General features: G+C 36.8%; 1 protein-coding gene across 2 annotated transcripts; it reads left to right on the plus strand.

Annotated features, from left to right (window-relative positions):
* The first annotated feature begins 402 nt into the window (after positions 1-402).
* SNRPN (small nuclear ribonucleoprotein polypeptide N) lies at positions 403-14105 on the plus strand. Of its 2 annotated transcripts, none has more exons than XM_052659468.1 (8): positions 403-528; positions 7997-8142; positions 9350-9501; positions 12068-12179; positions 12623-12775; positions 13204-13342; positions 13709-13834; positions 13941-14105. In XM_052659468.1, exons 2-8 carry the CDS (start codon positions 8140-8142, stop codon positions 13976-13978), a joined length of 723 nt encoding a protein of 240 aa, XP_052515428.1. In that variant the 5' UTR covers positions 403-528; positions 7997-8139; the 3' UTR covers positions 13979-14105. The 2 variants fall into 2 exon arrangements, with proteins under 2 accessions (XP_052515428.1, XP_052515429.1); XM_052659469.1 differs by having other exon boundaries at positions 511-528; positions 8074-8142.
* The last annotated feature ends 1027 nt before the right edge of the window (positions 14106-15132 follow it).

Genomic DNA, 15132 nt, shown 5'->3' on the forward strand with positions numbered 1-15132 from the left:
GGAGGTTCTTTGTTTCAGTTAGTAACTTCTTGTCAGCATAAATAACTATCTTAAAATGTCTCATTGGAAATGCCTTAACCAATACCCTACCTCCTTAGGGGTTAAAGAGCTGTTTCCAGATTAGAAATGGTTATTATACTCTTGGTTCTTTTATAGGGCATTTTAAACCAAAAGAGCTCTTTTTTTTCCTTTAAGTTCCTTGGTAATATCACCAAAGAGGGTAAGTATCCATCAGTTCTTGTACATTCCTATGTGCAGAGAGTCTCCTCTTTTATAATTTGTTCATAATGTAATGGTATGCTCTGAACCTTGAGTATTAAATGTAAGGGTCTTTTCATGCTTGCATTGTTAACTATATAGGGAAATGTCTTTTCATTTATGTGTTCTGTGCTCTTGTCTTAGGTGTCACGTGTACCTGAGGCGATCTCAGCAGCAGCAAGTACCTGTGGTGGATTTCCAGGCAGAACTGAGACAGGCATTCTTAGCTGAGACACCAAGAGGTGGTTAAAGCAGTATTGGAACACCAAGGTAGCTGATTTCAAGAGAAAAATAAAAACAGGTTATAGCTGATGAAATCATGATCAGGATTAAACAACTAATTAAAGGGTAGGATGTTTGGAGGTCATTTAATTATTTGGGATATATTCAATTTCTTTTCCTTAAAAGCATCATACAAATATAAACACATAGCAGAAAATTTTAAAAAGTAAAAGCAGTACCTTAATGCTCTCACCCTGAAAGACTTTTGTCATGAGTTACTTTCTAGACAATGTAGTCTTTGCTTTTTAGGTAGTTTTATTCATATTTAACTTGTACTGCTTTTCACCTTAACGTAAGAGAAGTATTTCATTATAAATAGTTGCTGAATATCCTGCTAATATGTTTTAGAATTCCTTTCTGTGAGAACTTTATCTTTTCTGCTGATAGTTTGAAATGAAGTTTCAGTGATTTGCTTTTTGTAAAACATTAGATAGGACCATTTCCTTGGATATGCAGATGTGAAAATAAATCAAGGAATTTGAAATTAAGGTTCATGTTCTAAATTATATTATGAATTATTAGTCTTCAATTGCCATGAGAAAGTATAGTGCCAGGTATACTTTCATCTGCATTAATTATGTCAATTACATATAATTTATTTCTATTAAATTAGAAATACACATCACATCCATTAGCAGATGAGAAGCTAAATATTTTCCCAGGCTTATTTACTACTTATTTCTTGTTTTCTTTCCTCATATTTTGTTACCCATTTGTTTGAGTCATCTGACAATGTAACAAAACTATTATTAACTCATGATTTGTCAGTGTTATGTAGATTTATTTACAGTGTCTTTTTGTGTTAGTTGCTTAGATTTTTAGAAAATTGCAATTAATTTTGATTAAATACTTTATTTTTCCTTTCTTAAGTTTAAGATTTGAATGACCTAAGTTCAAAGGGTTTAATATGTACTTTTCAGAAACTAAGGAAAGAAGTTTATAGATGAGTTTTCTTCTAGATTTTCTTTATTTCTATTTCAGAGTATAACCCTGCAACTCAAATTAATTAGGCTTATGGCCATCATTTCAAAAGGAAAAATCCTCCCCTACTGAATTCTTTACCCAGCATTCTCCAGTAATTGCCTGGACTTGATTGCAAGACAGTAGAATTGATTTCAGGCAGTGGAATCTGATAATTGTCCTCAGCTGTCCCCCAGAGTAAGAATGTTTTTACATGAATAAGTGTGCATAATTGATTTTTTAACCAAGAATTTTTTGGCCCTTTAGTATAGTTTAGATACTCTTGGAAGTTCCTGTATAGTATTATTTAAATCATAATTATGATCTACAAGTAATCTAATTTTCTAAGTTTTAAGTGCTAGTTTCATCTAAATAGTACTAGTTACTAGAATTATTTTACAGCAAGAGTTGATAAAGTATCTGACTGATTTATTGCCTGTTCTTATAAATAAAATTTTGTTAGCACAGAGCCATATCCATTTATTTACTTATGGCCTGTGGATATTATTGACAGTACAGTGGCAGATGGGAGCATTCATGACAGATTGAATGGCAGGCAAGACCTACAATATGTATTATCTTTCCTTTTAAAAGAAAAAGTCTGCTAGTCTCTTAGAGAACCACTTTCACAGATGAAAACATAAGGTGGAGCCAGGAGGGGAGTGTTGGTGCTATAGAATGTGGTAAAGGGAAAGGTATTACAAGGAGAGTAGATGAAGTAAACGTTACAGAGTAGAGAATCAGATGAATTTGGTGGCAAGGGTCTTGTTAAAGTCTGCTATACGTGTAAATGGGTAAAGACATTTAAACAATTGATATGTTTTCTTTTTCATTATAAAAATGTAAAGCATATGAGTGATAGCCAAGAAAAATGGGAAAGTAAACCACAGATTTTAAATAGCCATGTTTCAACCATAGTGGCATTTTTTTTCTTTCATTTTACCCATTTGCTTTTCTTTTGAAAACATAGTTGTAATCGTGTTTTTAAACTATTCTATTTATGTATATCATTAATGTTCCTTCATTTTATTACATAATCCTCAATATGATTTGTAATGAATAAATGATGGTCCCTTCATGATTTACTTTTTCTTTGTACTTGTGTTTCTTTCCCCCTAGTTTGCTATGCTATTATGAATATTCTGCATTTTTAAGATAGTGTATATTAGGTATTTTAAATTTATTAGGATGAGGATTCAGTTTGGGTATGCAAGGTATAAAAATTAGTAGTTTATAAAATGTTTTGTTATGTTGCTTTCTAATAACACAATAAGCAGTATTGATTACCATCAAGAATAATTCAGTTCAGTCGTTCAGTCATGTCTTGATACTTTGCGACCCCGTGGATTGCAGCACACTAGGCTTACCTGTCCGTCACTAACTTCCGGAGTCCACTCAAACTCATAATTATTGAGTCAGTAATGCCATCCAGCCATCTCATCCTCTGTCGTCCCCGTCTCCTCCTGCCTTCAATCTTTCCCAGCATCAGGGTCTTTTCTAATAAGTCAGTTCTTCGCATCAGGTGGCCAAAGTATTGGAGTTTCAGCTTCAGTGTCAGTCCTTCCACTGAATATTCAGGACTGATTTCCTTTAGGATTGACTGGTGGATCTCCTTGCAGTCCAAGGGACTCTCAAGAGTCTTTTCCAACACCACAGTTCAAAAGTTCAAGAATAATTACTACAGTGATAATTTCTTAGTACCACCTTTGATGTCTCTTTTTTCCCCTTTGATAAACACTTTCCAAAATGGAAAAATTGTTTTCCTCTGGTTTAAGTGGCATTGCTTTGTGGATTAATAGTTTCCACTTACTTGTGTTTCTCACATTAGACTTTTGTGCATTTTTTTTTTTTTCATTTTTTTTTCATTTTACCAGGTGAATGGGAACTAATACCATACCATTGTTCTGTGACTTATCATTTTTTGTATGTTATTTGGCCAAGTCGGACCATCAGATCTTTTGATTTAAGGAAGCTTTACACATCTACGTAGTTTAATCATTTCAAAGTCCACCCTTTTCAAAAATTTGAGAACTCTTCTTTCTGAGGAGTCCCAGGATGTAGTCAGGCTCCCTGGACCATTTATTTGTTTATGTCCGCTTTCATAGAAAATTTATTATAACTGCTAATTCCTTAGTGCAGTGTAATATTGCTGCTCTTGTTTTTTTTTTTCCTCTTACTGCGTTTTGTTCTTTGCTGTGGAGATAACATTTGATCACTCTACAAAGTAGTATATCTCCTTTCCCTCACAGGGATTCATGATTAGAGTATGCTGAATTTAGGAATGAGATATAGCTTTCTAAATTTCAAGTGCATCTCATTAAGAGAAGCCCATTCTTAACCTCTCCAATTAGTCAACCCCTATTCTGAGTGAAATGTCACCTCCTATTTATATGGATTATTTTATACATATTACATATTTATGTCCCCAGTTCTGTAGGTCTCCAGTTCTTGGTCCGTGACTCAAATCCCCAGGTGCGTTTTTATACTTGGTAATAACATAGTGGTTGTGGGAGGAGTTTGGAACCTCAAACAGGTTAGAGGGACAGATACAGGCCTGACTGGCTTCCTCTTGTGTTCTGATCTACTATACCAGGAAATCTTTGTTCGCATTTGTTGATCTGTTAATAGCTAAGCTGTGTGAACCTGGTTTGGTATGTGTTCACTGAAATACCAAGCAGGATAAAACATTTGGAATGGGTCTGATTGGGAAATCTGGACTCTGAAGTCTTTCGGCACTTGAAGGTAAAATCCCTGACTCTGAATTACAAAATTCCATTCGAGGGGTGACTGACTACAAATTTCCACCTTAAATGCCCATTTGATACTGGTTCCTACTGAAAAGTGAAAGTGTTAGTCGCTCAGTTAATGTCTGACTCTGCGACCTCATGGACTGTTGCCCCCTGGGCTGCTATATCCATGGAATTCTTCAGGCAAGAATACTGGAATGGGTAGCAGTTCCATTCTCCAGGGGATCTTCCTGATGCAGGGATTGAACTCAGGCCTCCTGCATTGCAGGCAGATTCTTTGTCTGAGCCACCAGAGAAGCCTATTATATTAATCTTTATTTCAGAAGCCTTTCTGTGATTACATTTCTTTCCTTGAAGTGTAATTTTGAAAAGCCGTATCCAGCCCTGGTTTTTTCACCTGGTAGTCACTGTCTGTGGCTCATTGTCTACTAGCATGTCTCCATTTGGGAATAAGGGCCAGGAATACTGTCTTACTGAACATTCAGCTGCTTTTGTTCTTTGGAGGCACTAGTGGCAATATTAAATATAATCTTAGCAACTTTGAAGATTATTTGACGGTTCAGACAATTTACAAGAACAGCTTTATTGGTATATGTTGTATATACCATAGAATTTGCCCAGTTATAAGCAGATTTGCTGTTAGAGCCATTGCCACACGTCCTTTTAGGGTTTTCTGTTGCCCGAGTAAGATCCCTTTGTGCCATTTAATTCATTCCCCAACTCCATCCCCTATTTCAGATAACCACTTAACTTTCTGTCTCAGTGGATTGCTGAAGATCTTAAATCTTAGCTATACTATCACAAAAGTGGAAATTGCTAGTGGTTCAAACATATACCAAGGTTTCCTGAATTTACAGACTGCTCTTTTATAGAGAATCCTGTCAGAATTCAGAACATTTAAATTATAGGCCTGAAACGTTTCATGTGGATATGGATTAAAATTGCATTCTTCCTCTGCAATTGTTTGGAAGAGTTTGAGCAGGATAGGTGTTCTCTAAATTTTTGATAGAATTTGCCTGTGAAGCCATCTGGCCTTGGGCTTTAGTTGGAAGATTTTTTATTACAGTTTCAATTTGCATGCTTGTGATTGGTCTGTTCATATTTTCTGTTTCTTCTTGGTTCGAGTTTGGAAGGTTATACTTTTCCAAGAATTGGTTCCATTTCTTCCACCTCGTCCGTTTTATTGCCATGTAATTTTCTCATACTATTCTCTTATGAACCTTTGTACTTCTGTGTTGTCTGTTGTAACTTCTCCTTTTTCATTTTTCATTTTGTTGATGAGTCTTCCCCCTTTTGTTCTTGATGGGATCCTCAGTTTTATCTTCTCAGAACCAGCTTTGCAATGAATTTTGCTGTAGTCTCCATTTCTTTTTCATTTGTTTCTTCTGATCTTTGTGATTTCTTTCCTTCTACTAGCTTTGGGGTGTTTTTGTTGTTCTTTTCCTAGTTGACTTTAGGTGTAACATTAGGTTGTTTATTTGATGTCTCTTTTTTCTTGAGGTGGCTTGTATATCTATAAATTTCCCTCTTAGCACTGCTTTTATTGCGTCCAATAGATTTTGAGTTGTGTTTTCATTGTCATTTGTTTCTAGACGTATTTTGATTTCCTTTTTGATTTCTTTAGTGAGTTGTTGGTTATTCAGAAGCCTGTTTAACCTCCATGTGTTTGTGTTTTTTATAGTACTTTTCTTGTAATTGATACCTAATCTTACAGCCTTATCAGAAAAGATGCTTGAAATGATTTCAACTTTAAAAAATTTAACCAAGGGTTTGATTTCTAGCCCAGGATGTGATCTATCCTGGAGAATGTTCCATGTGCACTTGAGAAAAAAGTGAAGTCTATTTTTTTGTGGATGAAATACCCTGTAGATATCAATTAGGTCTAACTGATCCATTGTATCAGTTAAAACTTGGCTTTTCTTATTGATTTTCTGTCTGGATCATCTGTCCATTGGTGTGAGTGGGATATTTTTAAGTCCCCTATTGTGTCACCCTGTTACCAAAATCAGACAAAGATGCCACAAAAAAGGAAATTACAGGCCAATTACTGATGAACATAGATGAACAAATCCTCAACTAAATGTTAGCAAACAGAATCCAATGGTGGGCTTTATCCAGGGATGCAAGGATTCTTCAGTATACACAAATCAGTCAATATGATTCACCATATTAACAAATTGAAATATAAAAATCACATGATCTTCTCAGTAGATGAAGAGAAAGCCTTTTACAAAATTAAACACCCATTTATGATAAAAACTCACCAGGGAGTAGGCATAGAAGGAACATACCTCAACATAATAAAGGCCGTATATGACCAACTCACAGCAAACGTTATCCTCAGTGGTGAAAAACTGAAAGCATTTCCTTTAAATTCAGGAATAAGATGAGTCCACTCTCACCACTCGTACCACTATCATTCAACTTAGTTTTGAAAGTCCTAGCCTTAGCAGCCTGAGGAGAAAAAGATACAGAAGGAATCCAGATTGGAAAAGGAGAAACTACATTTATTGAGGGTAGGATTGACTTACAGAAAAAGCTGCACACAGGATGCATGGCAGTTTGCATGTGGAGAACAAAGCTTGGGAGAGTCTGAGTAATGGTCATTTTATCTTATTTTTTTTAGAAAACCTAATACCCTCCAAGTTCTCTTTAAAATGTAGTGAACTGACACAAAATTTTTCTAATTCTGGGGAAATACTGCCTCTACATTTTACCATCCTTACTGAATTATTTGCATAACCTTGTTAAACTCTCTTCTAATCTATTATAGTTTTACACACCATTCTTTTTTGTTGATACCATAGATCTTAACCACTATTTAAATGATTTTATTTTCACGTAAGAAAATAGATGATTGTAAATTACTTAACCAGCTTACTGTTTGTAAATTTCTCTATTGAAAACAATGGAGACAGCAATCTTACTTGAAATGTTTGCATTGTTGAAAGTATAATTATAGTAGATTTGTTTATGATACTAAGTTACTTTTATATGTAAAACCAAATTCCCATTCATAAAGAACATAATGTGTATGTTTGCTTTTTAAATATAATTAGCAGTTTGAGACCACTTACTAGTTTTGGCTAGGTTTGGTTCATACTTATTAGAAGCATTTTCTTAAGTATATCTGGGGAAATGATAGTATTCTAATGCTTGTTTCTTCGATTACTAAGAAAGTTGACTGTACATACATGTAAGCATTCAGTAGTGGTATGTCGCCTTTTGACAAAGGACATCTTAAGCAGGTACGTGATAATATATTGCATTCTTAGTGAAGAGATATTTCCTAGCATTATTCTGAAGGGACTTTGGCTTGGTGCGGGGAGGTAACACTGAGGTTGAAAGCATTTAGGTGGTTTAGCCAAGGAGCAAAATCTGGGCTAACTCTGGAGGAATTCAAATGGAGAAACTTAGGAATACCAAAATGTTGAAGTTGAGATTACTTGGTATTAATTTGTGACCAGAGAATTAAACACCTTAGAATAAGGATGGAAAAAGAGAATACTACATTTTGGGAATATTAATAGAAAAGCTTATTTTTGAAACTTTTAAGAATTTTCTGTGTAAAATTACATTCAACAAACTGGTAACTTACAGGTGTGCAAAAAATGCGAGATAAGGTGATCAAATAGTGAAATTTGGTGTTTAATTGGTGGGTATAAGAATGAAATGGAGTGATTTAAGATTTTCTGCCTGTTTCAAACCATGGTAGATGTGGTGCAGCTTGATCATGCTTTCCTCTGCAGGCTCCATCTACTATTTGAAGCTTCTGCCTCAGCTTGCATTGTTTGTAAGAGAACCTGCGTCATACCTTTATCTGTAGCCTTCCCTTAGGTCTTAAGGATCCTGAAACTTTCCTGTGGACATTGAATTTGGTGGAACAGCAATCATGGTAAGATGTTTATTAGGGTAGAGGGGAGAGCAGCTACTCTTCTCAATATATTGGATTTCCAGAGTGTGGGTGTTCTGGGGTTCTTAATAGGGAATTAATCTATAGTGATGATACCTCATTGCATTGAATAAAAACTGGAGAAAACCTCGGTGTGGTGTCCTGTTATAGAGATCTTGCATTGTGAAGAAAAACAGAACCGAATTTTTGGTCATATTTACAGTGGTGAGGGATCACCTGCAGATGAGGGACTCAAGAGGTCAGATTTCAATAGATTGAAAAGTCTACTTTGAAAATGGATGGTCCAGCAAAACCACAGCAGAGGAACAGGCTTGGAATCAGTGGGGAAGAAAAATGGAGGTCTTTGAGGCTTGATTGGTACAAAGGAAAGCAGTCTAGAGAGATACAGCATCCTGATCCGTTTTATGGTTCTGTTTAAGTTTAGGTAACCAAGAACATACATTCTTAATGGGAAGGATATTCAAAGGAACTGAAAATTAGTTTTTGAGGAATGAGAAAAATCTTAGATTTTTACAGTGGTTTGGGGTCTTCCAGAGGTCCACAGTATGTAAATAGTATTTCTGCATATTAAGATTTCAGTGGAGTGGTCACTTGGGATGAAAATCTTTTTAAAAGGTGCCTTAGTGGCATCTTTAAAAAAATAAAAGTTTGAGGAACACTGATGAAAGTTCTGAATGATATAAGAGGTGGGGTGTAAGCTGGGATAGAGGCCTTTAAAAGAGAACTGAAAAATAATACATTGTGTTTACATTGGGTTGACAGAAACTGCAAAGTTTTTGATGGAGATAGGAGTTTCCCACCAATTGTCTAGGTGTCTAGTAGGAAAAGAAATAGTTCTCAGGATCAAGTACTCTGCAGGAGAGTGAGGTTTGGGATTCAAATTGGGAAAGGACAGGGATTAGAATGATGGTATGCTAAAAGGGAGAACTGGGTTTGGGAATCTATTGGGGATGTCATACATTTAGGGCAGTGGAAAACTACGTAGGGATTCTGAAAAGCAGACGATTCCATAAGTGGTCCTGGGTCCAAATTTAGTATCCTAAAGGTAAGGTAAGAAAAGATTGACTGCGTGATGTTTTTGTTAAGAAAGCAGCCAAATTTGGATTGGTATAGGAGTGGGGAAGAAACAGGAAAGGGTTAGAAAGTAGCTGCAGACAGTGATGACTAACTCTTATCTTACTCCTTCCAGACTGTGGGAAAGAGTAGCAAGATGCTGCAGCACATTGACTATAGGATGAGATGTATCCTGCAAGATGGTCGTATCTTCATTGGCACCTTTAAGGCTTTTGACAAGCATATGAACTTGATCCTCTGTGATTGTGATGAGTTCAGGAAGATCAAGTAAGGCCATTTTGGGTTTGGGCAGTGGGGTCCTGAGGGAGAGGCAGAACAGTTTAAGGGTAAAGTAAGTAGTTAGGGTACCTGCTGAAGGAGACAGGAAAAATGGCAGTCCTGTCCTGGTCTCATCTCTGAATTGGATGAATCTCCCAGTATTAGAGTCACCGTATCCACACTACTATTTTATTATTTTTTTACTTTAATTTCAAAAGTGTAATTATGAACTAAAACTGAGGAAAAAAGCTGTATGCTACTCTCAGAATAACAGTTTATGTTTATTTAGAAAATTGAGATCAAAGGAATTGTAAGAGTCACAATTACTCTTCATGGTTGAGTTGAAATGAGAATAGAATAGTTCAGGCCTGGTCTAGCAGTTGTTCAGCCAGTCTCTTTGCCTGCCTGTTGTTTTGTCTGAACTCACATGGTCAGTGTTGATTTGGTGTCGGCCTCTAACCTCCCTTGCTTATTTGTTTTGGGGGTGTGTCCATGCTCTTTCTCCAGAAATAACTTCAATATGCTTGTGCCTTACCTACGACGCAATCCTCGTTGCACCTGTGTTTGAGGAACTTCCTTTAACAATAAGAGCATGGCACTTGGCAGATCCCAGAGCTATTATACTCAATTGACTTTTCATTCAGAGTATTTGAGTCAGTGCTTGTAATATCTCTAGATGTTCAAAACGGTTTTGAACATCAGGCTCTTATCTAGGGGCAGAATTTACATTGACCATTGGCTTGATTTCTTCTGTTCCCATAGTCGATGATACATTGTCCAAAAATTTAATTTGACCAATTCACTTAGAATTTTATGTATGAAGAGAAAGGTGATGATGCTTTGCCTGCCTGCTATACACGTCTGTTCTCAAATCTTAATAGAATCTATAACATATTCCTTGTCTTTTTGTTTTTTCTTAATTTTCTTCCTGCATATGAAGTTGGGTCATTTCAGAAATTCTAGATGATGAATGCTAAGTTAATGATCAATGTTAAGGTTTTGTTTAAATAATCTACATTTTTACTGGAAACGATTTTTAAAAAATTACAACTTTGATAAACACTAAAGACAACTGAGAGTGCTCTATCCTTAATTTATGTCTCATCAGTAGTTTTAGGGGCAATTTCACCTAAATAAGGCACTGTCTCTGTGGTAGAAGTTGTATGCATATATGGTTTTTGCTGCTGACACATGAGGAAATTAGACTAACAGAGGTTCAAAAAGTTTTCAGAAAGATTTCCCCTGATTATACCCATGCATACTCAGTCACTTTGGTTGTGTCTGACTCTTTGCCACCTCATGGACTGTAGCCTGCCAGGCCTGCCCTGTCCATGAGATTCTCCTGACAAGAACACTGGAGTGGCTTGCCATCTTCCAGGACTCAGACCCACATCTCTTACGTCTCCAGCATTGACAGATGGGTTCTTTACCATTAGCACCACCTGGGAAGCCACTTCCCATGGTTATATAATATGTGGTAAGTCTAGGAATAAGCAGGTGTCTGCTATTAGACTGTTGCTGTTCTCATCCCTTATTTCAATTGTCATCAATATTTACTTAATTAGTTAAAAATGATTTAAATCCCATTTTAACATAAAAACTTGGTTTCAATGTTTCCTGTCTTCAAAGTCTTAGCTAGTGTTGATCACTTTATAATGATCTCCTTATAACAGAAATAATTGAATTACTGTGTAGTGCATTAGAAAATAATGTAGTGTTGTAGGTCAATTATACTTCAAAAACAAACTCAGAAAACGAGATCGAATTTGTGGCTGCCAGAGGCAGGGGGTGGTGGGGTGAATTGGATGAAAGTGGTTAAAAATTACGAATTTCCATTTTTAAGATAATTAGGTACAAGGGATGTAATGCAGAGCATGAGAAATGAAATTAACAGTGCTGTCTGTTATATATGAAAGTTATTAAAAGAGTTTTCATCACAAGGAAAAACATTTTTTTTTTTTGTATCTGTAAGACATGTTGGAGGTCCCCTAAAATTATTGTGGTAGTCATTTCATGAAATAAGTAAGTCATTATGGTATAGACCTTGAAGTTAACACAGTATGGTTTGTCAGTTGTATGTCAGTAAAACTGGAAGGAGAAAGATAAAATTCCAAGTTTTGCTATCAGTAAAGACCCTTATGCTGGAGAAGATTGAGGGAAGGAGGAGAAGAGGGTGACAGAGGATGAGATGATTGGATGGTATCACTGACTCAATGGGCATGAGTTTGAACAAACTCTGGGAGACGGTGAAAGATAGGAAAGTATATTGTGCTGCAGTTCCTGGGGTCGCAGAGTTGGCATGACTTACCAGTTGAACAATAGCAACAAGTATTAAAAGAATCTTAGCAATGTTATTTGCATCTATGTTTCACAAAGAAGAAATTAGTTTTGCTGAATATGATAGGAAAAGAGCTCACGTTATATATCGAGTCTAGTTTTCTTTGTTTTTGTCACAAATCAGTAACTGAGCATGACTATCTGGGCATGGATTACTGTCTTGATAGGTAATTATCTATAAAAGTGTTAGTGAGTCGATCCATAACTTACCATACTAAAATTTTCTTCCCGTTTATAGGCCAAAGAATGCTAAGCAGCCAGAGCGTGAAGAAAAGCGAGTTTTGGGTCTGGTGTTGTTGCGTGGGGAGAACTTGGTTTCCATGACTGTGGAGGGACCACCCCCCAAAGATGTAAGAAAGATGTAGGACAGGACAGAGCATTAATGTGGGAGGGAATCACATTGTTTGAATTATGTGCTAAATGAGTGTACAGCAGAGACTAAAGTATACTATACCTTTGTCAAAATGTGCCTGGCACTTGATATAAGTTCTTGTTTGTCTATAATGGGAGATTAAGCATATTCTGTTGAGTTATGCTGACTACAGTCTAGTTAAGGGTAGGAGTGCTGATTTATTTTCTCTTGATAGGATCGTGAAAATATATGGGCTCCCAATTTGAGTAGTGTACATCTAGTCTGTAGGATGCTACTCTTGATGCTATTTTCAATATAGAACCTCATATGAGATAGGGTATATGGGAAAATGTTGAAAAGAGGTAATTATTTAGGAATGATTATTGATAGATAGGTTTCATAAATTTGATTTCAAGCTATATATGTATTTTTTTGTTTCAGACTGGCATTGCTCGGGTACCACTTGCTGGAGCTGCAGGGGGCCCTGGGGTTGGCAGGGCAGCTGGCAGAGGCGTTCCAGCTGGTGTTCCAATTCCCCAGGCTCCTGCTGGATTAGCAGGACCTGTCCGAGGGGTTGGGGGCCCATCTCAACAGGTGAGGAACCAGGAATGTTATTGAGAGAAAGTACCTGAAATCTGATATTGAGGAGGTAGAAAAAACTGAGTGAACATCCTGTACTGTGTAAAGCAGTATATGCTGTAGAGGGAAGAGAGGTAAAAATATACATTATGAAGCCACCATGATAGCAGTAACTCAGCACTGATGAGCAAAGAGGAGTATGGATGGATAAACCAGAGTTGAGAATGCAAAGGGCTGATGAGGTTAAAAGTGGACATGTTCATTTTAAAGGATAGTGTGATGGTGGTGGTAGTGTGCTTTAAATGAGAAAAATGGGAGAAGTGCAGAATTACTATAATTACTTTATGTTTAATAAATAGTGTATGATCAGCCTTTTATTTTCTGCATTTGAATGATGTGAGGAAGTGTTAATATTTACTGTCTGTCTGTGTGTTCTTTCTCAGGTAATGACCCCACAGGGAAGAGGCACTGTAGCAGCTGCTGCAGTTGCTGCTACTGCCAGCATTGCTGGAGCTCCAACTCAGTATCCACCAGGACGGGGGACTGCACCTACACCTGTTGGTCGAGCAACCCCACCTCCAGGTAAGGAATTGATGGAGAATTCGGTTCTGAAAAGAATTCTAAAAGAATTTGTTTGTTAGATACCAATGTGGATCTGTGAAATAAAATCATGATGACCAAAATCACTCTTTAAGAAGATACTGAATTAAGGCTCAGCCTAACTCCCTAACTAGGAACTTGGAATATGCTTTCACTTTTGGCCATTGACTTTTAATGAAAAGCTATGGACTCTTGAATTGGGATGATCTGACGTAGCAATGGTCAAGGAGAAATTTGTTCAACTCTTTACTTACTACCTGGCTTATTTTTTTAACTATTATCTTGTGCTTTATGCTACCATCTTAGCTGATTTATGTGCCTTTTTTTTCCTGCCATTTTTCTTTCTAGGAATTATGGCTCCTCCACCTGGTATGAGACCACCCATGGGCCCACCAATTGGGCTTCCTCCTACTCGTGGGACACCAATAGGCATGCCCCCTCCAGGAATGAGACCCCCTCCACCAGGGATAAGAGGTGAGTGAGTGTTAATACTTTTCTCAGTGGTACTAGCCAGGCCCCTGAATATTTATGTTTGACTATTTTTTTATGATCTCATGGAATTTTGCTTTTTCTTTTCAAGGTCCACCTCCCCCAGGAATGCGTCCACCAAGACCCTAGGATACTGTTGATCCTTCTTAGTCACTTTTTGTCCTGCAATGCAGCTTGTGAAATGTGTGAAATGTTTGTGAGCTTTTGTCCCCTTCTGCTCCATTAATATTAGCTAATAAATGCATAGAGCAATTAAACTGTGAGGTACTGTTGTACATTTTTTGCCTTTTGATGTTTTTTAGAGGTCAGAGTTAAGATTGGGATTTTTCTGGTCTTGAAGTTATTATGGATGAGGTAAATCCTGTTAACCAACTCATTTAAATAATTTTGTCTTTAGGTCTTATGGTAAAACTGTTGTGATACTTGTTTTAGCTTCACAACTTTGACTTTGTGCACTGGCTGGTATCATATAATAAACTTTATACTGACCCCTCTACTTTACCATGCCATATATACTTGAAGGAAAGTAGGGATGTGATGCCTTGTAAGGCCATCTGTAGAAGGAAACTGATACTGAATTAGATTTTGTTTCTTCAATCAAAGTATTGGAAATGGGAAGGTTCTCCCTTCCTTGCAAACTTACTTCAGTTGATGACCTTTTTGGACATAGTGTCTTGTGCCTTTCTGGTCAGAGAGACGACATGATCCTGGAGTAATCATCATTCCCTACCAGTGAGTAAGTATTTACAAATTTTAAAATGAATGGTAGAGTATGGGTCCTGGGACACTTCCTTTAAATTTTACCTTTAGGCTGCACTGTGCACCATGTAGGATCTTAGTTCCCTGACCAAGGATCAGATGCACACCCCCTACGTTGGAAGCATGGTGTCTTAACCACTGGACTACCAGGGAAGAACCTAGTTGACTGTTAAGTACCAGTTACAATCATATCCAGCTGCATCGTGTAGTGATGTATGGGAAGTTCAGAGAAGTAGACAATATTTTCCAAATAAATAATTAACAAATGCCCAAATATCTAGGTCTAGTTAGAGTTGATACGGAACAGTGAAATCTTTTAAAAGGAAGAGGTTGAAGGTTTTAGGTTTTATGGCTTAGGTTTCAACTAGACAATAAATGAGTCCTTATTGATTGTAGCAATTAGCTTGTAAAACACCACAGTTCAAGACTGGTAATAACTCCTTACTAATTTAAGACTTGTAGACTAATTTGTCTTCTGCTTCGATTTTATCAGCAGAGATTGTATCTGTGTCGCCTTTTCCAGC

This window comes from Budorcas taxicolor, chromosome 21 (assembly GCF_023091745.1).
Source record: "Budorcas taxicolor isolate Tak-1 chromosome 21, Takin1.1, whole genome shotgun sequence".
In the NCBI taxonomy this organism is placed as follows: Eukaryota; Metazoa; Chordata; class Mammalia; order Artiodactyla; family Bovidae; genus Budorcas; species Budorcas taxicolor.